Source organism: Lepidochelys kempii, chromosome 7 (genome assembly GCF_965140285.1).
Source record: "Lepidochelys kempii isolate rLepKem1 chromosome 7, rLepKem1.hap1, whole genome shotgun sequence".
NCBI lineage: Eukaryota > Metazoa > Chordata > Testudines > Cheloniidae > Lepidochelys > Lepidochelys kempii.
In genome coordinates this window covers 106,613,973-106,641,021 of record NC_136386.1, presented here as the reverse complement: position 1 = coordinate 106,641,021, position 27,049 = coordinate 106,613,973, and the positions used below count along the sequence as shown (strand labels likewise).

Sequence of the window (27,049 nt, the reverse complement as noted above, 5' to 3'; positions counted from 1 at the left end):
GTATCTTCCACTAAAGGTCTCGACACTGGTGTGTCTGGGACTTTTCACCATTCAGGGGCACTGCCAGATTCTTGGGTTGTGGTTGTAAGCCCAGGGTTGGTCTCTGAGCATTAACTGAACTGAGCATGAAGCTAACAGTAAGGCTTTGCCTACACTAGAACTTTTCCCCACCATGTGGTCTCAGCGAATAATTTACTATCTACACTGACCAGGAGACGGGCCGTATCCTTTGTGCAGCAGCCGCCCCCATTTTAAAGGAAAGCACAACCTAATGCTGAAGGTTTTTTTGTTTGTTTGTATATTGCATTGTGAAGCCTTTGCTATAGCACTCAAGAATTTATACAGTACTGAACCAGAGGTGGAAGAGGGTGATGTTGTGGGAGTCCTGGCAGCTGCATCTGTGCTGCAGTTCCCTAGCCTCTTCCAGAAGTAAGTAAACTTTGTGCCACTGTAAGATGCTGGTTGTGTGTGTGTGTGTGATGCTGTGTGATTTTTTTCCCCTTTACCTCAAGTGGAAGAGGCCTGTGCTTTTGGAACTGAAGGATTAGGGTTCTAGGCCTAATTGCCCTAGATGATTGTGATTTATATGATCACTGTCTGCTGCCTGCAGCACATGGGTTATTTACAACACAACACCTACAATATACACTCTTCCCAGCCGCCTTGCTACCAGACTGTGAACATACACAAATGTACACAAATCTACATCAGAAAGGGGCTGTGTCTTGGGAGCAGAAGAAGAATGCCAGGCTAACCCAAAATACTTGGTCATTTTTATAACAAGAAAATAAATGGCCACTTCTTTCTGACATGGCTGGATTAGTACATGGATAGCTGTGATAGATTAAGTGTAGAACAGCTGATTCTGCAGCTGTTGAGAACTCTTCTGTATACAGTGGCTGGCAGTTCACAGCATCTCATTGGATGTCACATTTTGTTCTGTATCCTCCTCCTCCTCCTGAAAACCCCAAGAAGCACCAGAGTCTCTGAAGGAGTTCATCACAGTCAGCTCCGCATCTTCCCTTTGGCACTTTGATAAAGAAATAAAACTGCCCCAAATATATTTAGTGCTCCTATTCTACCATATTGCTTTAGTTCTCTCATAATCAGTTATTCACCTGTACCTGTGTATTTGCATTTAAAAACCTGTGAGCTTTATTTCTAATATAACCTTTTGCTCCACTAGAGGGTCAAGTCCTAAACTCTTCTTAATGTGTAGGGATTTAAGGTATTATGTATAATGTGTGCTGAGTGGGTTAGTTGTCCCGCTAGTACTCCCTTATATTATCTGGCAAAGGTCTTGCTAAGGAAACCCAGGCATGGAGTCTTCCCTGTAACCTAATGAAAATATGGCAGTAAAAATGTAGATGCCATCACTTGGAAAACTGAATTTCTCTAACAGGCCGACCACGTTTAATCATTTGAAAGTGCAAAATGAGGTGGACACAGTTCTTTTTATATGGCAGGACAGAGTACATCAGAAACCATAAAGAGGAATTAATAATGTGTTTTATTGGCCAGCCACTGACACTATGCCATGTTGCAAACCGTAACAATTAATGCTGGTACTTGATGCTGAGGCTGCAACCCTAACAGATAATAATCAGTGCTGCAGGAAAGGACCAAATGAAAATTGATTTCAACGACACCAGCTATATTAGAATGACCTAGTTCCCAGGAAGAACTTTGGTCGTGTAGTGGCTTAACAATACAATACAGCAAATAAATCCTCTTGCTGTAACTGGAATTGGCACATGTCCGTAGAATCAGAAATGTGCTAGCAGGGGGTCTCACAACAAATTTTTTGGAGGCCTCAGAATGCCGGCACCAACTCTTAATTTTTCCTAAAATAATTAACTTCAGAAAAAACAAATACATATGCACATATCCATGTCCAAATCATTGTAATGTCATTATGTAGGGATTTTTTGCAGACTCAGTAATAAAAATAATGTACAGTTGTCTCTAATCTTTACTGAACCGAAACAGAATAAAAACACAAATAATGTGCTTTGCATGTTTTCCTTTTCTGTTTGATTTAAAAAAAAAAATTGCTAGCTAGTAAGTCTGCTACTGTGAAAAGTGATATTTGTATATGTGTTAATGTCACTTTTCACAGGAGACTTACTCATCCCCGGCAAGCTGGGGGACAAATTAAACCCCTGGATGAGGCAGTGGGTAAGGAGGGCCAGGGGCGATGGGGGATTGGATTGGGGGCTGGAAGAGGTAGCGGGGTATGGGGCACCTGGGGGGTGAGTCTGGGGCTGGATCCTGGGGTTCTGCTGCACAGCTGGGGCCTGGAGGAGGCAGCAGGGGCCCAAGGGTGACGTGTGGGGAATGAGGCGGGGTCAGAGCCCAAAGCCCTGTGGCTGGGGGATGAAGCCTGCCACCTCATGGCCAGAGCCTGCCGCCCACCACCTGAGGGCTCAAGCCCAAAGCCCAAGCCTCACACCCCCTGGGAAGGTGGGGAACTCATCCTGGTCGCCTGCTCCTATAGTGTTTGTGGCTCCAAAAGAGGGCAGAGACCAACCCCTGCTGGCAGCCTGGGGGAGGGGCCACTGCTTCCAGCCACCCCCTCACCCCAGTCAGCACCCAGGAGGCTATGACTGCAAGAAAAGCCCCTGGTGGCTGCATGCAGCCATGGTGGCTGAATTTGAAAAATGCTGGATTAGGGTAACCATTCTGATTAGCAGAGACTGAGGGGCGTGCACTGTGCTATCTCACTCTTAGGAGTTTATGAATTGCTTTTAAAATAGCAGTATGCAAAACAACAAATTAAAACACCCAGAAAGGTAAAATCATCTTGTTTATAGCAGGGGAAGCAGCATACAAAGAATAACACAGCAGGGCATTTATGCCAGCAAAAACCAATTTATACCTCTCATCCAGAGAGACTAGGCTTGCCGGCAACAACAGCTGTGCCAGTCATTCAGATGCTCATTATTCAGAACCCTTGAAATACTTCGTGCTGGAACTGTTCCCTAGCAATAGTCCCCAATAAAGAGCTACACAGATGATATCAGGGTGACAACTGAGTAGGTTCTATTGCATCAGTAAATCATCAAAACCTTGCAGAGTAATGAGAGTAGAATAAAAAATAAATAGAAAACATGAAAAATTCCAGAACAGTGTTTTTCCCTCTTGGCAGTTTACACCCATGACTAACATGAACCCAATATCCTTGTGTCCAAACATTGGAGACTTCTTGACCAGCATGAAAGTTGCTTGAAAAACAAATGAAAATCCCCTGCATCTCCTCAGTCTTTTCAATTAGTAGTATCTATCCCCCAGGTTCTTGAAGGACCTCATCCAAAGCCCAGTGACATCAGTGGAAAGATGTATTGATTTCAATAGACTCTGCATCAGGCCCTAAATCATGTAACCAATTACGTCGATAAGGCTTCAGATCTTCTGTTTATTGTAATTCTTATTCTTTGCAACCAATAATAGTTAGATTAAGAACTTAATCATGTTTGCTTGTCTTTATTTTTGTGAGTGTAGCTGAAATGGTGTTAGCCATTTTGTAAAACTGTAGTCTCGGCTACCTAAGAAGGATGTATCTGTAGCACAGTTGGGCTAATGTTCTTATTCTTTTCCACACTGTTCAGGTTAACCATGCTCCTCCGTGTTAGCATTTACACATGGTTGTAGCTAGCAGAGAAGAGACAGGGCCACAGTTAGTTGCTATCATGCATGTATGTTTGCTATTAGTTTCTTTATGGCTTTTACTTAAGATTCAACTTATAATGCTTGTTGAATTACACTAGCACTTCTGTATAGTAACTATAAAACTGCTGATCACGGTTGCCAATGCGCCTGCAGGCATAAGGGTGTTTTGCTCTGCCTGTAGCTCACATTCTACAAACAGTTTGTTTTACTTCTCACTGGCTATATTTTTAGTCTCTTGGCACATGGGCCTTGCGTGAGCATCCTTAGGGTGAGATGATGGAAAAATATGTGGTTGTCACCCAACAGAAGCACAAAACAACACCCTTGATCTGCCAACAGCCGTGAAGTGAATCATCCATTGGTTTGTTATTTCACTGGAAAATATTTTTACAACTGAATATTTTTTCTTGAGTTGGCCAAGTGAGAAGTTCTTGGCAAAGGGCACTTGACCTCAGGAGCTATGAATAGGTAAACTTATTTCTCACAGACAAAAAGGAGATAATTAATACCTTTCTTCTACTTCTATTCACCCTAACATTTGCCCTGAGACGTCTGGGCTAGAGGCAGAATTCTAAAAGTACAACAAAAAGGACACTAACGGACACTAATATTTAAAATAAAATATCAAAGTCACTCAACTGATGCCCAATTTTATGAATCATTGAGCATCCTAAAGTCCCGCTGATTTCAGCATTCAGCAGCATTTACAATTGGTCCCTTGAGGGGACAAGGCAGACCCACAAATGGAAGTCCGGAAATGGATGCTGAAGGGTTGACTACTGTCAGAAAGCCTTTCTTTCAGGATTATTAATGTAGACCACAACTGCCATAAGTTCTCCAAAGAAATAGAAAGGGAAAGCTTATTGGGAGAAATATTGGAGACACTTTTAAGTTGAGATGAATATTTACAAGTGAAAAACAAGAATCAGTTATTCCTCTGAGAGAAAAATATGCTTACAAACACACAGGGTATGTCTATAGTGCAAGTGAAGGTGTGATTGGAACATGGATAGGCATACTCATGTTAGTCTGGGTATGTACTCAAGTAGCTAGTACATGCTGAGACCCAACCACATCGACATTACTACTGTTTCCCAGGATAGCTAGATTAAAGCTAGCATGGGTATGCCTACCTGTGCTATAATCACACCTTCACTTGCAGTGAAGATATAGCCTCAGATATGTATGCACGCTACCAGTGATGGACTCTCATTGTTGTGTTTGGTTGGACTAATCACAGTCTCTCTCTGTGGGTATGTCTTCACTGCAAGTGAAGGTGTGATTGTAGCATGGATAGGCATACACGTTAGCACAGGTAATAACAGTAGTGTACACATGGTGGGATGTGCTAGCCCAAGCTAGCAACCAAGTAAAAGTCACATTAAATCAAAGCGAGACTCTAAGGTCACAAGGGACCATCATGATCATCTAGTCTGACCTCTTGCACATTACAAGCCACAGAACCTCACCCGTCCACTCCTATAATAGACCCATAACCTCTGACTGAGTTACTGAAGTCCTCAGATCATGATTTAAAGACTTCAAGTTACAGAGAAGCTGCTGTTTACACTAGTATAATATCTGCAGAGATATTCACCCACGACCAGTGTTGGATTCTGATTGTTCTGTTTGGTTGGACCAATCACAGTCCATCACTGGTAATGTGTGTGTGTGTGTGTGTCTGTCTTCACTGCAAACGAATGGATAGGCATAACTGTGCTCACTTCAATCTAATGCGGCATGGGCTTCAGCACGTACTAACTGCATTAATACATACCCAAGGGGCTTTTACTCTGATTGCTAGCCAGTGCTGAAGCCCATGCCACCTTGTGTCCGCTACTATTTCCTGTGCTAGCTAGATTAAAGCTAAACCTTCACTCGCAGTGAAGACATACTCTGAGACATAGACGCACTACCAGTGATGAACTCTGATTGCCCAACCAAACAGAACAATTTAGGTTATTAATATACTGCAAATGCATTTTTCTACCTGGTATAAATCCCGGTGAGACAGAAATGAACTGGAGTTTTACAGTGATTTAAGTGGGATCTGGACGTAGTCTTATGCATGTAAAACTACTTTGTAAAATGGGTACTTATTAAAGAACTTTACATATATTCCACGTACTATGTCTCCATCTCAGTCTTTTCAAAACAGTGTCTCCCGTTTCCTCCTTAGTCCACTGCTCTGCATCCTTCTCTGTAACAACAGATGACTCCACTATCATTATTGTAGCTCAGGTCACAACTCTAGTACATCCTTTGGCTCTTCGCTTTCCCCAAGTGCAGTTCCTTGCTAAGTCTCACCATTCCTTCCCCCTCAGTTTCACCAAAATCTCCTCTCCGTCCCCAATATTAAAAACCTTTATCAATGCTTTGCTCACCTCTAGTCTTCACTAATGTAACCTTCTCCTTTCTTGTTTTCTGTCTCCTCATTCCACTCTATCCAAAATGCCAATGCATTCTTGGCTTTGTGCCTTCCATCATACGGCCCTTCCTGTGCTTGGAACAGTTTCCCCCTTCAGTTCACTAAGCCAGTTTTCTCAAGAATCCTTTCTTCCTTCATTTTACAAACAGTCTCTCCTAGCAGTCCTTTCCCTGAACAGTTGTCCACATCATGTCTTGTGTGCAACTTCCTGTCTATCTTACATTATGAGTTCTGACTTGTTTTGTAAAGAGCTGTTTAAATTTACCATATAAATTATTACTGTGAAGGATGATAGGAAAGTATGATAAATTGATGGGTAAGATGATTAAACTGAGGCACATAAAGGTTAAACTAAGTCCCCTAATGTTACAGTACAACTTAGTGGCCCAATCAGGAGTAACTGGAGTGTTTTTTCTTGGTCAGTACTTTAACCAGTAAACCATACTCTCCTGTTTTTTTAATGCTGTAATATTTTATATTTTGCTTTTAAAACTAGTTATTTCTTTGTGCTAGGTGTGTGTCCATTATGAAGAGTGGAATTTGCTCAGCCAATATTTGTAGCTATTATTGTGCTGCTTGCAAGGTGAGCTAGAAATGCTACTGAAGTTTAAAAAAAAATTCACTTGAGTAGCAAGGTTGCTTCAAGTTATATCTCAGACCAGAGAAAGTTCAAACTGTCTTAAAGGTTCTAGATTCCTATTAGTAAATTCTTTCAGGTGTGCAGACTTGTTTGCAACACCATATTTGGTATTTATTTACATTTATAATACATTATATGGCTATCAACAGTCTCTGGGAATTATGATATGAAATGTAACACCTAGTTTAGGTTGTTGGATCTAAATGTAAATGTTGAGTAGTTCACCATCTAATTAATATTTTAATATTCCAATGAACAACATGATCTGAGCTATGAAATTTTTCCCCAAAAGGATGATTTTTCTTTGGCTTTTGAACTTTTAAAACAATTTCCATCTCAATTTGAAACAGGCCAGATCCTAATGATTGTGAGCAATATGGTAAAAAAAAAGTGTAAGATAACATTAATTGAATGCAGAGTGATATACAGACATATAGTTGAAGGTTTAACATTTCAGTGAAAAAACGCATTTTATTCCAATCTTTTGGTTGGCTCTGTGTTTGAGCTTGAATACTACCAGTTTTGACCACAAGGTGGTACCCAGGGTTTATAGATTTCTTTCTATTCTCTCTTTTGGTGTTTTTTAAACAGTACAAACAGGAAACACTGGTAACAGACTGCGAAAGGTGGCTAGAGGTGAACCTTGTTCCTCAGCTTAGCTCTCAGATCCATCTACGGAAACTTCCACAAGAACTGCTGCAGAAAGTGCTCAGATCTCCCAGGTCAGACTGATGTGCTGTTCATTGTTTCTGGACATGCAAATATTATTTACTCCCTATGCACGAGCCACAATGTATACCTATCCACAATGAATCAAGTCCTCAGTGAATCTTTCTAATCTATATTACTTTGTTGCCTTAACCCGTAAAGGAAAATACCTATTGAGCATGCAGTTCAAGATGATAACTAAGACTTTCCCTTCAGATTTAAAAGCATTCTTACAGGCCTGGAAATACTGTGTTGTTGCACAGAATATCTGCTATGTTGAGGTGTTTGTCAGAGAAAAATTATGATGGCCATAAAATAGAAAACTTCTGGTGAGGTTAATATTAGTTTCATTTCAAAACAACTTGTGGATTGGCTAAAGGTTCAGAACATGAACAGTCTGGTGTGCTAAACTCTTTGCTCCTAAAACCTCCTCTATCTTATGTAGATGGGCATATTTCCCTTGTGTGTTATTTCTCTGGACCAGAATCTCACCTGGTAATTGCTATTATGAAGAGAAGTGAGGAATAAAGTCTAATGATCTTCCAATTAAAAATAAGCAAATAATGCCATAGTCTACTCATTGTAGGGGACAAATTAGTTTGGGTTTATGTGATAAGGAGCTTTCTATCTCCTGGTATGTACCTGTCCGCAGGATATCTAATGATGGTTTGGTGTCCTATGTATGTGAAATGAGAAGATATCACTCCACTGCTTAGTGTCTCTAGGTTCATGTTATAACAAAAATGGCCTGATGAATGAAAGATTCTCCTTTTCCTGTAACTTGAGACTCTCCTTTCTGTAATATCTTTTCAACCATGCATTTGAGCTGCCTGGATTCCAGATGCTTAGTTAGCGCTGTGTATGGAATACAGAATACGTAGCCTTACTCCTCCTACAATACTGACCCGTCTCGCTTTAGCTTCCAAGACCTCTCACCTATATTTCCCTACATCTCTGGCACTAACACACGCCACAACTGCAGCTCATTCTCTACACTCTCTTCCAAGTTGTCAGTCTTCTTTATCAGATCTGATACTCTTATGCCCAGTAGGCAAGTTACTTTGTGGTTCTCACGCTATGACTCCTCACAAAGCCAGCTATTTCTTTTTTCCTTCTAATGCTCAAAACATCTGCCACCACACCCTGCCCCTCCCTAATGCTCAGGCACTTTATGCATAAAATAGAAACAAATTGCTTCCATGGAGGATGTCACGGTTCCTCCCCCACTCTGAACTCTAGGGTACAGATGTGGGGACCTGCATGAAAACCTCCTAAGCTTATCTTTACCAGCTTAGGTCAAAACTTCCCCAAGGTACAAAATATTACACCTTGGGCTGGCCGCTACCACCACCAAACTAATACTGGTTACTGGGGAAGAGCTGTTTGGACGCGTCCTTCCCCCCAAAATACTTCCCAAAACCTTGCACCCCACTTCCTGGACAAGGTTTGGTAAAAAGCCTCACCAATTTGCCTAGGTGACTACAGACCCAGACCCTTGGATCTTAAGAACACTGAACAATCCTCCCAACACTTGCACCCCCCCTTTCCTGGGAAATGTTGGATAAAAAGCCTCACCAATTTGCATAGGTGACCACAGACCCAAACCCTTGGATCTGAGAACAATGAAAAAGCATTCAGTGTTTTACAAGAAGACTTTTAATAAAAAATAGAAGTAAATAGAAATAAAGAAATCCCCCCTGTAAAATCAGGATGGTAGATATCTTACAGGGTAATTAGATTCAAAAACATAGAGAACCCCTCTAGGCAAAACCTTAAGTTACAAAAAAGATACACAGACAGAAATAGTTATTCTATTCAGCACAATTCTTTTCTCAGCCATTTAAAGAAATCATAATCTAACACATACCTAGCTAGATTACTTACTAAAAGTTCTAAGACTCCATTCCTGTTCTGTCCCTGGCCAAGACGACTACAGACAGACACAGACCCTTTGTTTCTCTCCCTCCTCCCAGCTTTTGAAAGTATCTTGTCTCCTCATTGGTCATTTTGGTCAGGTGCCAGCGAGGTTACCTTTAGCTTCTTAACCCTTTACAGGTGAGAGGAGCTTTCCCCTGGCCAGGAGGGATTTCAAAGGGGTTTACCCTTCCCTTTATATTTATGACAGAGGAAAACATGTCTTAATAATTCAGGAAAGTAACAATTTCCCAATAACTGGAAGGATACAGTTGTGAATAATATAATGTGATAGGTATTTGATTTTAATAGGCGGGTCTGATTGAGCTGTGTATTGAACTGGAACTCAGGTATTTTGTGCCCACTTGTGTTCTAGGGTGATTTAATTAGAGAATTCCAATAAAAAGGACAACACAGAATACTGGGAAGGAAATTTTCACTGTCTCTCTCTCTCCCCCTCCCCCACCCCCCCGTTCCCCAACAGTCACCCTGCTCCATGATATTGTACTATCATACAAAGAGTGAAATTCACTTTTCTTGCATATAGCCTGAGGAAGTCAGCTTTACAGAGGGGAAGCATGCTGAAATGCTGTAGAGGCAAATTCTGTTTTCTTAGCCTGCGAGAAATCTGTGAGTTTGATAGGTTGGAATAGTGCAACCCTTCTGTATGATGGCATTATTGACAGTGAGTCAGCCTGGCCCCATCACCATCTTTCACACTAACAATATGGGACAAGAGGGGAGACCCCCTCCCGCTGGTAGAAAAGATTTGAAAGATGACTTTAGCCTTAACTGTAATGGACCTATTGCACCAAGTTGAATATCATCCAACGGTAAGTGAATTATGCAAGTCTGATGCCTTACCTTGATGCATCGGGCACTGACTACTATCTCATACTGGGAGCAAATAGGTCATTAGACTGATCTACAGTAATTCTTATGCAGCAAAATTCAGTTTAATTGTGAAGTATTGTTATTTTCCAAATATCTCTAGAAGCCTAATCTATAAATCCACTCCTGATGCTCTTCAATTGTAATTTTAAGTAATCTCTGGTATTTATTCTTTTCCTTAGATGACAATACAAGCAATCCATACCAACCTATTATTCATATATCATTTCTTCTTGGCAGGTTGTTTACATACAATGAATTCTACCTCCTGAAAACAACTCTTTGTTGGACCTACCTACAGCTAAACCCAAGGGTTCAGATAATACCATCTCATGAAAAAATCCTAAAGTACTTTAGCAGGTAACAGAGTGAAGGTCTGAGTAAAAAGAAATCCTTTCAATCAACATTATGAGTCCGGCAGTGCATGAGAGGGATTTGGAGAAAACTCTTCTCCAGCAGAACCAGCTGGATAGCAGAAAGGGCTAAGAAGCCCTGAGGTGAGCTGGTGGAAGAAGAATAGAGAGAATAGAGTTGATAGACTGTGAGCCGGGGAAGAGACTGAGGCAAAGGCCCACCACAGGGCAAGGTAGGAAGTGGTCTGGGAAGGCCTCCTGAATTCTGAACTGGGCTTCTCCAAGTTGCACTGGCTTGTGTTAGCCCTCAAGAGGCCATTAGCTGGAGCACAGTGTGCTCTGGCCACATGTCCCTTCCTCTCCTATCTCCTGGGCCACCTTTGATATGCTCTTGCATCAAAAACTCCATGGGGTTCTGGGATAGAGCCATTGTGTCAATTCAGTGCTGGATGGTGAACACTCCTGGGACAGGAGGATTCTGTGGGAGCCACAAGGGCAGGATACCGAGGTCAAGCACAGGGCAGAACCTGACCCCTTTTCCTTAGTTTGCTAGCGTTCTTGTTTAAAACCAGTATATTTAGGGATTTTTTTAAAGATGATCCTCATGAGACATTATTTCCTATGAGTCATGAACACCATAAAGTAATTACTTTTTGGCTCAGAGTTGCACTTCCATGCCTGGAATCAACATTTTTGCAGTGAGAGATAGGAAATGAGCTGAAATTGTGGATGATTTCATTATTTACTAGTTTGACCTGAGATGTGTTTGTGTAAAAATGTTAGTGGGTCATGCATGATTAAAATGATTGAAGGTGCTAAATACGAAGTTTTTAATAAGCTAAGAGTTTTCTCTGTTATGTCACCTACATTAATATATACATATATGTTTTACTTTTAGCATGGATTTTACATTTTAACAGGCCTATTTATTTGATTAATTTAATCCTCAAACTGTATTCTGAGTGGATTTAAATGTATATTTTGAATTTAAATCACTGTCTCATCAGAGCATTCTTTATGCATTTGGATTTTTATGCTACGATATTGATATCTATGACATTTTGAGAGAGAACATGATGTATTTATTGTAGTTTTAAGATCAAATAATGCACATACAGTTATACTGGGCACGAAGGGCTGTCAGGTTCAGGTTCTAATTAAAAAAAAAAGTTCCAGATCTCAGGAAGATCAAATGTGGCCAGACTTTGCAACCAAACCCTGATGCAACAACAGGAGCCAAAAACCTAGAAGCAACAAGGAGACTTATATCACAAGACAGTGGAAAAACATGCACAGGCTACAAATAAATAAATAAATGCTAAGAGTAGCAGAAGAGAAGAGCAATATGTAAAAACCTTCACATTAGCAGTGTTTTTTAGGGGGTATTTAATGTAGTAATTGGAAGGTGCTTTATTATAGTTTCCACTCATAGTGGTAGGTACAGGTATTCTAGACGTTGTTACACACATATTTATATAGGTCCCAGTTCACCACATCCTATGTAAATATAAACTTCCACTGAAGTCAGTGGAACTCTATGAGGTCATGATGTGCATCTCTTTGCAGGATCAGAGTTATAGTTTCCACAACTGTTACCCATCCTCTGTTCAGGGCAGCCAAGGTTAGTCTGGGACCTGGTATAAAACACTGACCCACCCACCCTCCTTTTGCACCTACAAATAACTGCAGAATCATGAGAAAAATTATGTCTCTCAGATGTCTCCTGATATGTATTCAGATCAGGAGGTACTTATCCAATGACGATCAGTTACTCCTGCAATTCATTTCATCTGTGAATTTCTACCCTTAATTAGATACAAGTGCAAAATGGAATGCTGGTTTTAAAGTCAGGCCTGTGTTTGACATGTATTATTGTGACAGTACTATGCTAGCTGTAGCACCCTGGGCACTCAAGTTGCTGCAGCACAGAGAAGGCTGCAGACTTAATTGAAGCCCATCAATTGTTTCTAGTGGGGATTTCTAATTTTTTTCTAATTGTTTCTAGTGTTTCACTTGGTGGTTACTGAGCTAATTGTCTCATTAGCCCAGCAGTTAAGGGGAGCATATGGCTTTGTCTACACTAATGCTGTAAGTCGATGTAAGTTACGCTTGTTATGTTACGTAAGTTTAAAAGTGATTTAAAGCGGTGACTACACCACACTATGTGGATGGGAGACGCTCTCCCATTGACATAGCTTGAGGTGGATTAATTAAATTGACGGGAGAGTGCTCACGTCTTCCCCAGACCCGCTGAATCGATGCCGCTGCCTCAGCACCGATTTAGCCCCTAGTGAAGATTAGCCCTATGTAATTGGGAGGAATAGGAGGTAAGGAGAAGCTCAGAGGGTTAGCTTGGGTGGAGGCGAGAAGATGTATGGAAGGCTCCTCCTACTGTATACCTGTGCTATGTCCTGTCCTATTGGGAAACAGAGGATTAAAGGTGCATGTAACGGAAAAGAAACAGGGGGTGTGTTTGTGTGACTGAGACTGTGAAAACAGGCGAGGCAGCACTGCTCACTGGGCAGCTGAAGAAGAGCCTTGACAATTATAAAAACAAAGTTTAAAAACATTATATTGAAAATTCCTGCCTCCGTATATTAAAGAATATTTGGCTCAAAGAGCTAGTACTTCATCTAGTGTAAATGAGTCTGCCTCCATCGACTTATGTGCTACTATGCCAGCTAAGGATCTAGCCCAGTCTATGGGTACGGTGAGCAAACAACAGGTACGGTAGGGGAAACAACACAGTGGAGAAAACTAAGAGCCTCGTGCCAATCTCATTTACTCTCATAACTTAATAAATAGAACCAACGGATCATACCTTTTATTTATGCCAGTGAAAGTGAGATCAGCATCCAGTCCTGAATGTGTTGTCTACGCCACTTGAAAGTCATTTTCTAAAATGAGATGTTGACATTTTATTCTGTTATGAAACAGATGCAGCTGCCTAATTTGTTTGGATAGAACTCACTCTAGCATTTTAGCCAATAAAAACAAATTAGAAAATGATGAATAGCTTTTTAAATCCTTCAGATTTATTAATTTTGAACTAGACTGAGTGTAGACAGCTCTTAACCTATGCAATGACTCCTTGCCAGATGCTTAGGAAAAGCCAGTGATTTTATTAATTACTGCAGGATACATGACACATCTGAGCCCAAAAAGTCTCTTTCATGGTAGCAGTCACCTGGCAGGGGGTTAGGAGGGAAAGAGAGGAGAGTCAATTTCCCAGAATTAAATTATATGCAACAGTGGTGTGGGGTGTTTTTACATACAAAAAAGGAAAAACTAAAATTGTCATGAAAACAATGCTTCCTCTTGAGGAAAGGGAAATTTGAACAATGTTTTTATCCCAGTAATCCTATAAATTCAAAAGATTAAGTAATGCTTCCTACCATAAACTGGGTTTGAAGATGTATATTTTTTTAAATTACAGTTGGAATTTCTGATTCAGTCCTCTGAGGCCACGCTGGTAATTGCAGGCTTTCTGTTCAAAAGAAGGGTAGAGAATTTATCTTTGCTATGCTATTGCACACATAGACAAGGAAGGAAGAGGATACACAACATAGGGCAGGATTTAGCAATATATATCTGTTGCTAGGTCTCACAACTTTATTGTATATCTCACAATATTTGATATGTTGTTAAAGCTCTAGCTCCTGAGGGCAAGTGATGTGAGAACCTCATTCTTAAAAAAAAAAAAAAAAGAAAGTTACTTTTTTAGACTTCATGATTACAGAGAAAAGCCTGAAAACCTGAACCAAGTGTACCCTAAGGCTCAGAAAACAGAAGGTAAATACAAAGAACGCCCAAATTATGAAGTGAGCTGTAGCTCACGAAAGCTCATGCTCAAATAAATTGGTTAGTCTCTACGGTGCCACAAGTCCTCCTTTTCTTTTTGCGAATACAGACTAACACGGCTGTTACTCTGAAACCAAATTATTTTTGTGAACTCTCATGATTTTTAAGACAATCTCATGAGTTTGGGGGCCTGACTCATGATTTTTGAATGCTTAGGGTCAGCAATAGGGTATGTGCAATTAGTATAAGAACTATATCTACTAACACCCAGTTTTAGGTAGGCCGTGTCCTTTTTGGAACTTGTACTTTGGCTCTCAGCAAGTAGGACTTTGAACAAATGGAGTCTCTCCTTAGAGGTGTAGAACTACTTCATGGCAGTAGGGGAAAGTTTTAATGTCCACTTTACAGCAACAAGGCATGTGCACAACTGTTTATTTATGGTACGATGTAGTGGAGAATCAAACCTTAAGGGTACAATCTTGACCCCACTGAAGGGAATGACAAAATTCCCATCCATCCGTCTAAAATATTTCTGGGATGTCCATCACCATAGTATCAGAGCACCTGTAAAGAACAAGCTTAATCTCTGTGAAAGGAAGTTAAGATTGAATAAGACTGCTGAAGTCAAGCATTTTTTTAGTGAAAATTTTCACTATTTGGTTTAGTTTTCTTTTGAGGCTTTGGGGTCGTTTTTATTTTTCCCTTTGTAATATGATGATGTGAAAAGCCCAGTATACCCAACACGTCATACTTTTGAAACCTAGAACAGAGTTGGTAAAATATTTGAAAAAAAATCTTTTATACATTGTTGGCAAGAAAGAAAAAAGATTTTACACCTGTATAGTGTTACTTTTTTTCTCCCCAAGTTTCCTCCCCAAAGCTGTTTCAGTGGTCACGTACACATATGCACAGTGGTCACCACTGAACATGTCAGAGACTTGGTAGGGTAACTCACATGACTGGAGCACTGTCATGGATCGGTATAAACTGTTCAGGAAGGACAGGCTGGGGAGAAAAGGTGGAGGAGTTGTACTGTACGTAAGAGAGCGGTATGATTGCTCAGTGCTCCAGTATGAAACTGGAGAACACCCAGGATCAAGCGGCGTGCCCCAGAGGTCGGTCCTGGGGCCGGTTTTGTTCCACTTCTTCATTAATGATCTTGATGATGGGATCGATTGCACCCTCAGCAAGTTTGCAGATGACTCTATGATGGTGCTGCCCATGGGAGCCAGCTGAGGTCACTCAATCAGGGTGAACTGCAAACAGAACGGGGCAAACAAATCCCAAACGCTGGTGAATATTCTGATACTTAGATTTACCAAGCCAGCACAAAACAGCTTCTGTAGTACCTCACAGGTTACTCAGAAGTCCAAATAATGCAGTTCCCTTAAAGTACCCAGCCTCAGGCCTCCATCCAGACACACATGTCAAACATATGATGATAAATGCTGAAATTCTTATTTCATCATATAAAAGAAAAGGTTCTCCTGATCCCAAAGGACCAAGCTCCAGACCCAGGTCAAATGATAACTTAGATCTTACCCAAAATAAACACTTATAGTCAATTCTTATTAACTAAGCCAAAATTTATTTTAAAAGAAAAGAGGGAGCGTTTTGGTTAAAAGATCAATATACATACAGACTTGAATTCAATTCTTGAGGTTCAGATACATAGCAGAGATGAGCTTGTAGTTGCCAAAAGTCCTTTTAGAAATAGTCCACAGGTTACAGTCTAGTGCCCATATTCAGGGTGACTCCAGTCAGTGACTGGGGATCTCAATCCTTATGGCTTAAGGTTTCCCCCTCTTGAAACCCAAAGCAGATCTGAGATGAAGAAGGATCGTGTCGCAAGGTTTTCATACATTTCCAGCAGCCTTTTAGCCTGAGAAAACAACAGGCTTAACTTTCCTTCTCCTAAACATCAAGGCAATTAGTACAGGGTAATTTACCCATTAAACAGTTCAGCTACAGGTTACCACAACCTTCAAAGAGATATATTGACAATAATGCTATTTCACTCAAGTGTCTTCTTAAATGTTAATTCTCCTTTTTTGATCTTTGAATCAAAGCTATAGCAAGAGACAAGACTTGTTTGCTTACATCACAAGACCTGAGCAAACATCTACCCTTCTATCTCTAACAATACAGGCTTGCATTTCAAAGCTCTATTCATTTACATATCTTCCTAACCAGTCTTTAAAATTCCGCCATGGGTCAGGTCAGTCCGTGAGTTAATTAACTGCTTCTGACCCTGACACCTTTCAATGAGATATTATATTACACTCATAATGTCACAGACTCTAAGCTGGGGGAGAGGTAGATATGTTGGAGGGTAGGGATAGGGTCCAGAGTGACCTAGACAAATTGGCGGATTGGGCCAAAAGAAATCTGATGAGGTTCAGCAAGGACAAGTGCAGAGTCCTGCACTTAGGACAGAAGAATCCCATGCACTGCTACAGGCTGGGGACCGACTGGCTAAGCAGCAGTTCTGCAGAAAAGGATTTGGGGATTACAGTGGACGAGAAACTGGATATGAGTCAACAGTGTGCCCTTGTTGCCAAGAAGACTAGCGGCATATTGGGCTGTATTAGTAGAGACATTGCCAGCAGATTGAGGGAAGTGATTATTCCCCTCTATTCAGCACTGGTGAGGCCACATCTGGAGTACTGCGTCCAGTTTTGGGTCCCCCCACTACAGAAAGGATGTGGACAAATTGGAGAGAGTCCAGTGGAGGGAACAAAAATGATTAAGGGGTTGGGGCATGTGATTTATGAGGAGAGGCTGAGGGAACTGGGGTTATTTAGTCTGCAGAAGAGTGACGGGGGATTTGATAGCAGCCTTCAATTACGTGAAGGGGGGGTTCCAAAGAGGATGGAGCTAGGCTGTTCTCAGTGGTGGCAGATGACAGAACAAGGAGCAATGGTCTCAAGTTGCAGTGGAGGAGGTCTAGGTTGGATATTAGGAAAAACTATTTCACTAGGAGGGTGGTGAAGCACTGGAATGGGTTACCTAGGGAGATGGTGGAATTTCCATCCTTAGAGGTTTTTAAGGCCCAGCTTGACAAAGCCCTGGCTGGGATGATTTAGTTGGGGTTGGTCCTGCTTTGAGCAGGGGGTTGGACTAGATGACCTCCTGAGGTCTCTTCTAACCCTAATCTTCTATGATTCTATGCCAGCATTTTAGCACCCTTCCCCAATCCCTTCACAACTCAGCTCCTGTTTTCTTACTTTGTGTTGCCGTCTTACCTTCTTCCATCTCTGGTGATTTTAGCAGATAGCAGGGTCTCTTCTGTGTCTTAGGTCTGCTGCCCCTCACTCCATAATGGCTTTGGTGGAGAGGAAATAAGTGGTCTGCCTCCGAGGGTTACAGCAGGAAACAGCACAGAGCTTCTCCCTACTACTGCAGCCAACTGAAGAAGTTTTGGGATATCGACATGCCCCACAAGACCTTGTGGCCTTCACTGTTCAGGCCTATGGAAGACATGCTCATTTTTTCTCACTAGCATGTCAAAAACACATGCATTGCAGCCCCTCCTGCTGAGAAAAATCAAAATGGGCTTCTCAGCACATGGAATGACTCGGCCAATCAGAAAATAGAAGGAATACCTTGTGACTTCAGCCATGTGCATAATTCCAGTTCAAAACTCACATTTCAAATTCACTGTGTATATTTTGCTGATAATCAGATAATGCAAAATATTTTGTGCCTAATTTCAATAATTTTTGTGCCCAAATACGACAGCCAGGAATTTCCCAGGGTGCAGCATAGTTGGCCCTCCACCCCCCCTCAATATGGAGGACATGTCAGGGGTTATCCCTGCAGCACAAGACGCTTAGGTGTTATTAACAGCCAGCATAAGTGAGAACTAGTCCTGAGGCTGCATTACCACAAATGGGAGATTGCAAGGATAACTTTAAATGACCTTTCCCCACCCTCAAATGCTGTGCTGAGCAGAGCTCAGCTATTCTGAGGATCTGCTCTACCTGGGTAAGGGAGTTTCATTAAATCAGGAGCAAGCCCATTTTGCATCTTTTACATTTTGCATCAGATATTTCACCCAGCTCTAGAATGTACTATAAAATGATAAATTATTCAACCATGCTTTAGGAGTAAAACTATATATAGCTTGTGCAAGTGATTTTTCAGGAAATGAAATTTGACTTCTCTGCCTCACTCCTGAACAAAGGCGAACTACCTTCCACTTCCTTTTCAGAGCATTAGTAATATGTATAAAAGCATATACATTTGCTGCTCTACTCTGACTTTTTGTCCACTGTTAAATACTGGGAAAAATACAGATTTTTCACATTTGGTTTCCTTGGGTAAAGCCAATTGTTGATTATAAGCAGGTTTGCTATAAATGCAGCATTGGACACTTTAGATATTATATTACACACAAAAAACCCCTATTGTAACCTTATTACTCCTCAGGGAATTCTGTACCACTGCGCAATTCAGAATTTCGCAGAATTCCCTGCTTCCCCCACAGAACTGCTGGATTCCACTAGGGACTGCTGGACTCAGCAGAGGCCAGCTCACAGGGACTGGAGCACCCAGCCTGGCAGGGCTGGAGGCTGGATGGTCTGCTTGATCCTCAGTCTCCCAGGGACAAGAGAGAGTCTGGGAGACCCAGCTCTGGCAAAGGGTGAGGAAGGGCAGGGCCGCACCAAGCCATGTTCCATGGTGGGACAGTAAAGAAGTTGGGGGGAGTAAAGGCTCTGGGGGTGCTGGAGGCTGGGGGGAGTGGGGTGCTGGTGGGTGGGTCAGAAGGTACCCCGCAACTGGGCTGTAGTGGGAGAAGAGTGCTGGTGTCTGGGCCGGGGGTGCCCTGTGGCTCGGCTCTGGGGGGATGGGAGTGCAGGTGTCTGGGCTCTGGGGAACCCACACAGCCCCCTCCAGCACCCCTCCCCCAACTGGAACTAGGTTGTCAAAGGGGTTTCTTTAACTCTCTGCTCCTGGGGGAATCTTTTTTGCTGTTGTCTGTATTGTTGACATACTTGTTGACAGGTATTTTAAAATAAATTACCAAAATAATTGAAACTGGAGTGCTTATATTGTGTTGTTATGACAAAATATGCAGAATTTTAAAATATTGTGCACAGAATTTTTAATATTTTGGTGCAGAATTCCCCAGGAGCAGTGTTCCCTCTCATTTTTCCCACCCATGTGCAGAATGAATTTTGTTATGTGTGCCAATATGGAGGTGATGTGTGACACATTACCTTCATATTGGTGCACATAGCAAAATTCATGTGGTGGAGGTGGGGCCGAGGGATTCAGCATGTGGGAGGGAGCTCAGGGTTGGGGCAGAGGGTTGGGGTACAGGGGTGTGAAGGCTCTGGCTGGGGGAGTAGGCTCTGTGGTGGGGCTGGGGATGAGGGGTTTGGGGTGCAGGAGGGTACTCTGGGGCTACGGTGGGGAGAGAGGACTCCCCCCAGCTCTCTCTCCCCACAGCAGCACTTGTAGGGGCAACTCCAAGGCTGGGGCTGCAGGAAAGGCGCCCCTCTCCCAGTCCCACCAGGTCTGGGCCAGAGCTGGGTTCGGGCTGGGGGAGGGGTGCCCCGGCCACAGTGGGGTCCAGGCCAGGCTGCACTGCCCCAGACATGCCTGAGGCTGGGCCACCCTGCCCCAGCCACACCTGGGGCAAGGCCGGGCCGCCCCGGCCTTGACTGAGTCCAGGCCGCCTCGGCCGCGGCAGGTTGGGGGCTGGCCTAGGTTGGGGCCGGGGGAGAGGGATGTCCCTCCCCTGGCCATGGCAGGTCTCCGGGCGGGTTTCCTTAGCGCCTGTGTGGCGCTAAATAGGCTACTGTGCGCCTGTGCAGCTTGCAGGGAACTTAGCCCAGGAGTACTTGATGTTGTTTTAAAGTCAAGCACTCAAGTTAGGAAATGAAAGAATTAAAGTTGTCTTCCATCTCAATTTCACTCCCTTATGCAATATGATAGTCTTTAATTGCAAGATCACATACCACATTTTCCACAAGGCCCATGCCTCATTCAATGCACAGAATGGACGGTCCTCTCTTAGTGATCAGGTTTACAATTTTTTTGTTTTATCCGCATTCTTTGCTGTGTGGCCCCCAGCTTTATTTACTGCACACTATCCAAATCGTGCACTGAAAACAGAATTATTAACTTCATCATGGGTTTTATTCCTCATGGGCTTTTCTATGGCTCTCATCACAATAGTATCTGAGTTTTTCACAAAGAGTATTTAATCTTCACAATACCCTTGTGAGGTGAGAGGTTACTATTATCCCCATTTTACAGATGGGGAACTGAGCCACTGTGAAATGAACATCAAAAGTATTCAGTAATCCAGGGTGCCCAATGTGAGACACCTAGTACCTGTTTTTTCAGATTACTCAGCATTTTATAACCATTTATATGTTCAAAATATCGCTTCCATTTACTTCAGTTGCAGTTGTGAGTGGTCAGGACTTCTGCAAATCAAATCCTAGGATATCAAGTCAGGTACTCAAAAAAGTGGAAAGTTTGGTGTAACCAACTTGCCCAGCATCACACAGGAATTCTGTGACAGAGGTAGGATACATCCATTTCTCCAGGACAACATTCAACTTCTTTAAGCATGAGATCATCCCTTTTCTTTCTGCAGTCCCCGGCCTGAATCACAACACAATTTCCAACTTCTGCAACCAATGATGAAGGGGTCCAACAGTCTCCTTTATTACATAACCATTATTCATCCCTAGAGCAGGTTCATTCTATGCACTGAATGAGTCAGGAGTCCTGTAGAAGAGAAAAGCATATGATCATGTAATTAATGACTATCAAAATGCATATTCACAAGGGGCCAGATTAAGGTTGCACAGGCAACCGTAATCCTGGCATTTCCTAACTTTTGAGTGCTTTACTTTGCAACGCTAACTATCTTTTAACATAGGTTTTTGTGTGTAATTTCTTAATTTTTTTAAGCAACCTGAAAACCCCCCAGAAATTCCATCCTGTGGGATGGCATCATATTGACCCCCACATGGTTCATCAGCATGGTTGGAACCTTCAGATCCACCACACTGACCTTTGCTACTTGAGCTAATGGAGTAACTGATACCAGTAGTAGGTTGTCATCTTGCATACGAACTACCACTAGAGCAGAATAGGACACTTTGCCAGTGAGTTTCATAGATGTTTGCTGATAGCAAAGCAATGGTGAGACTCAGGAATCTTGGGTTCCATTCCAAGTGCTGGACTGGAGTTTGCTCTAATGGTCAGATTCTTCTGTTCATTTTCCCTAAGCTTGACCCCTTTCATCTCCACAGTAGTTTAGGCAGCCCAAATCATCCTGCCAGAGAGCAGCAGTGTTGGCCAGAATCAGTGTTGCAGCATTTGCTATTGCTGCGCTTGCATGTGCTGGAACTAGGGATGCAGGGCGGGGGGGAGGCTGCAGCACCCCCTGGCTTGAAGTGGTTTCCATCATATACAGGATTTACAGTTTGTTTAATGGCTCTCAGCACCCCCAATTTAAAAATTATTCCAGCACCCCTGGTCGCGCCTCCTCCTGGCCCTGGGGTGTGTGGAGGGGGCCTAGTAAACAACCTGCAGTTATTCTTCCCAAATTTAATCCAAGGCTTTTCTAGCCCCCTTATGGTGCCACACAGTTTAAGGAGTTATAGCAGAAAGAGGAATTCTTCAACTTGGTGCTAGTCTGGGCTTTCACACTGACTCATTGCATGCTTTTGGACATACACATTAATCTTTGTGCCTCTGTTTCCCCATCTGTTATATTAATAGATTTCAATGGGCATTTTGACTGAGTTCAAGACTTAGCCCATTTATTATTTTGATTAATTCATATCCTGAAATGTGCAGAGAATTTACAAGGAGGCTATGCCTTTCAGGGCCCAGCCCATTAGCCTTATTAAATAAAGACTGTACAGAGAAAACAGGCAAGGCTGGAGCCTACTGTACGTTAAAAAGAACGTTTTATGAAGCACCTATTCTTTCATACACTAAAAGGGAGCAATTGCTACAAAGACAATTTCTTCTAATGGTTACATGAATTTGCTGTGTGTTAACCTCTTTATTACTTAGGTAGACTCTACTCATATGCAGTACTGTAGCTCAGACAACTTGTTTCTCCTTCCAAACAAATAGAAGTGGGGAAAACCCCTTTTAAGTTCCTTTATCATTTTCTGAGCTGAGATACAGTAACAGAGGAAGCCCAGTCAGCACTGACCTTTTCAGTAGTGGTCAGGTACTTCTACTGATTACAAACATGAATGGTAGGAATTACAACTCATTTCCAGTCTGTCTGTAATTATATTTTTTAAAAAAATTGTACCCAACAGTTGGAAGTAAGTGGGAGCTATGGGGGCCAAGCAACTCTGAGAATCAGACCACCGATATTTCCTTTTAAAGCTTCCTTTTATGAGTTCTTGCAGTTGCAAGCAGTGTCCTTCAGACCTGCAGTTGCATTCTTTGCAGTACTGAAGGTTAGGCTGCTGTCAAATATGTCGATGGAGAGCAAGCTATAGGAAATGTGAATTACATAAGAAACAAAGCAAGAGCCTTTTTCTCTTACCGGATGTTGATTTGCTTCAGCAGTGTAACCTTCAGTACTGCAAAGCATGCAACTGCAGGTCTGAAGGACACTGCTTGCAACTGCAACAACTCATAAAAGGAAATATAGGGGAAAAGGCATTTTGTCTTATCAAATATAATCTAAGTGATGTGGGTAGATTAGTGAACACTTGGCAACTTTGTTTAGGATACAGTCTGCATAGGACTGTATTCTTCCAGCTTGGCAAGGAAATCTTGAAGTACCTAGTTCCTATTAATCATTACATAACACAAGTTGTTAGACATTATATATATATATATATCCCCTGTGGCTTTCAGCAGGACACTGGGGGTTGTGAAAAGGACAGTGCAGGGCCATTTACGTTGGGTCTGTGCTGCTCCTGTGCTGAGGGAATCCTCCTTCAGCCCCTTGAGACTGATTAATGGTCCTTCTGTGCCCTTAAAGTGATTAATAGGGACTGCAGCGGGGGCCACCATTGGCCCCAAGAAGTTTCATTTGCAAACAGAGTTTTAAAGTCACTTAGAAAACTGTGACTTTCAATATGGTAATGAATGTACCCTAGAGCAATCTTACAGGCAATTAAAAAAAAAAAAGAGCCATCATGGAGATTGGGCTGTTTCCCCAAATGTTACTGCTGATGAACAAGAAAAATGATAGTGTCACAGTCTCTGGGTAGGCTGCTCCACTGAGACCCTCTTCTCATCCCCCGAGTGCGCCCCTTTCAAGTGGCAGGCCCATGACTCCACTTCTCTTTGGGGCAAGATCCTATAATTCAACCACTCTCTGTCTGTGTCTCCAGGTTATATCTCTTCTTGCCCCCAATACTAACTGTGACTAATTCAGCAGGTCCAACTGGGGCTGGACCCTACCATAGTTTCTCTCTGGGAGCTTGTGACAGTATGTGTTTGCGGTGAGTCAGAAACAGCTTCATCAAACAAAGTGTGATTTTTATGGACTAAAAGGTACACAGAGCTTGGAGAAGTAGATTTAAAACAACAAAGACCTATCATGGTATTCCCTTATTTAAATTTAACCTCCATTTATAGCTCAGGCCCGTCTGTCTTTTTCCCCATCTCTGAGCCTTCTCCTTCTGTCTCTCCAGGGTATGTCTACATTGCATTGTAAACCTAGGTCTGGGGACCCAGGCATGTGGACTCAGTGTATCCAAGCCTGCAAGTGAGTGCCCACACTGTGTTGTAAACTTGGGTTTACAATTGCTGGACCCAGGTTTCACAGGCATGCTAACAAGTCTATGCTGCACTGTGCAGACTTTTTAATTGGGACTGCGGCTTGAGCTGCGTCCACATTGCAAAATGACAGGGTTTGCACTTCAGTGACAACAGGAGTCGGGCTGCGACCCTCACCCCAGCAGGGTCCTAGAACCCAGGTCATGAATACTTGCTGACCTGTCAGACTGATTTGTGTGTGGACAGAAGTGGGGGTTGGGCTCAAACCTGAGTCAGAGCCTGAACTTCAAGTGCAGTTTAGACATACCCTCAGTGAGTCCTCCCAGCATGTCAGCTTTTTCACTAACACGTCCTGGTCAGCATCTCTGACCATTTCTCCACTCCCTTTCTGCCAGTCAGGGTTTTTGGATCTTTTGTGTCTCCTTTGATTCCAGGCTAAGCCTTGGGAAGAGTAAAACATCCTAGCCTGGACAGAGCCAGCTAGATAACTTCTCCCCCACAGCTGATGGCCCAGCCATTGTTATCTCCTTTGAAGCTGTGTACATGATGCTGACTTATCTGTGTCCTTGTTTTACCTTTCCCGCTTGGTCCATCAACAGCCCATGTACGGCCTCCTTTGATTAAACTTTCTGTGTTTGGGCAGGCAACAATACATAACTGAACAGGGAAACTAAAGTCACACATAGTCCTAGAAAGCAATGCAACCACTTTCCCAGTTCATCACATCTGTGATGGTCACATGCTAGGTCAAGCTATTTTAGGTCATTTTTAGAGATGTTTTACATATATTAGTTATCATTTTCCTCACCTTCCAATCTCTGTACAGCTGAACTCATGATATTAAGAGCACCTGGCTTCAGAAATGAGGCACAAATAAAAGAGAGAGAGAGACTGAATCAAATTTTAAAAACTGTCCAAACCATTTGTCATTTTTTCTATAGCAAGGAGGTTGGCAGCAGTGTTGCTGGTAAGAGCGTAGTGCAACAACATGGGCTTGGTATGGGCAGGGAAATTTTTGTTTTGAGCAACTCTTGACTCATGGAAAAATAATCTGAGCGTCTTGGGCTGGTCCGTGCCTTGATCTGCCTTTAGTAAGCGACAGCCTGTTTCCAAATGAGTTCTGAGAAACTTGCATGATAATGTTTTCATCTCCTTTTGAGAAGTAATAGTCATTTGAAGCACATTTTTAAAAGCAGACTCACTAAGTGGGTTGTTTGTTTTTTTACTTTAAATGTGTGAAATTTGGTGACCATGTGTATCCAAATCTGACCATCAGTACCCAAGCACAACTTCCAAGAAGTCAATTTTACTTTAAAAAACACAGTGAGAGGATAGGAAAGTAAATCAGTACTTTTTAATTCCTATGCTATAAAAGTTGCCTTATGAATGGGTCAAATACAGTCCAGCTGAAAGCTGGTATGTTAAGAGGTGCATACACAAAACAAACCCTAAATAGTGAAATTTAGAATGTGGAGATGAAATCATGTTGGGTTAAGTTAAGTTTTCTGCTACTTTGTTTTGTTTTTAGTTTACCCAAGAGGTGTTCCTTTCTGGAAAGGGAAGCAGGACAGAGATATATAACTGTTTTTCAATCCCTTCGGTTACATGGAATAACTTCAAGTAAGTTTATAGTGTGTTTGTGACCTACAAAGCATTGGCCCACACTTTCAAACTGTCATCTGAAATTACACTCACAGTAATTCACTGTGTGCAAAAGCCCAATTTATGTACACAAGTGAGCATGCCCATATCAAGGAATTATGCAACTGTCTACCTATCTTACCTAGGCACACTTCTTTTGCACACATGCAGAATGCATAGTGACAGTTAAAAGTGAAAACTCCTACTCTCCTACAAGTGAGCCGAAATCAATATTTCAGTGTTTAAAATTGGATTTCTCTGAAATATATGAAAAATATTGACCCTTGAAATGTACACCCAATGGGTGAAGGACAAGTGAATAAGGTGATCTTGAGAACCCAGCAACCTTCCAAATCAATGTAAATACTTACCTGTGTGGTATATATATTTTATTGTTTTTGTTTCCATACCATTTTATTGGATTTTATCTAAAGATGCACCAAATCCCTGGAGCTGACCATGTTAACATGTGCCAATTTCATAGCCTTATACACCCCATGTGGATTAATCCTACCACAGGGTAGGGATATGAAAAAAATGCACAATTGGATGCAAGCAGGAGCTATTAATATGCAAGTGTCAGTCTGCACACGAACATGTGTATCATGACCCTGACCACTGAGACCATCCCCAGAATGCCCCTCCCTAGCTCCTTTTATGGATGATTTGCACAACAACCCTTCCGTGAATTACGTGGGGAGTCTGAAAAGTGAGGCTGGGTGATGAATTTTTAGTGGACTTCTATATTCGGATCCTCCCACATTGCCATAACTGTTCTCTGTAATATGTCTGCTTTAATTCCTTTTAATAATACAATTTTATTTGTCAAACTTTCCCCCCAAATCCCAAAGGTAAGCATCTGGAGGATTTGCGGCAGATTAACTTCCTCCCGCTGCCATGGCTGACACAGATTCTGTCCCACCATTACCATGCAGTGAGTTGGTATGCTTCTACATTGTTCAAAAACTGAAAGTGTTTATATGTATATATTCATTGGAGCTCAGACGTTTTCTTATATTTTGTTCTGAGGGAGTGCCTCAAGGCCCCACTTAGGATATAGGCCTCATTGTGTCGGCCAGGTAATGTACAAATGGAATAACAGATGATCCCTGGCTTAAAAAAGGCTGTAGTCTAATTTTTCCTATGTAAAATTGCTTTGCTTTGGCAATCTTTTCTTCTGAGCTTAAGGCATGATAGTGGATAATATGATGGTTTTTTATGCTGTCATACACAAACACCCAGCTACGCTTTCTGAGAGAGTCTGTTTCCATTAACAAC

General features: G+C 42.1%; 1 protein-coding gene across 1 annotated transcript in view; it reads left to right on the top strand.

The window, feature by feature from the left end:
* The window catches only part of BTBD16 (BTB domain containing 16), a 47,011-nt gene that overhangs the window by 7,885 nt on the left and 12,077 nt on the right, over positions 1-27,049 (top strand). Inside the window, exons 8-13 of the mRNA XM_078853932.1 lie at positions 315-429; positions 6,611-6,680; positions 7,329-7,459; positions 10,491-10,610; positions 25,659-25,750; positions 26,623-26,705. Coding sequence (XP_078710058.1) covers positions 315-429; positions 6,611-6,680; positions 7,329-7,459; positions 10,491-10,610; positions 25,659-25,750; positions 26,623-26,705 — 611 coding nt within the window. The remainder of the gene's footprint in view (positions 1-314; positions 430-6,610; positions 6,681-7,328; positions 7,460-10,490; positions 10,611-25,658; positions 25,751-26,622; positions 26,706-27,049) is intronic.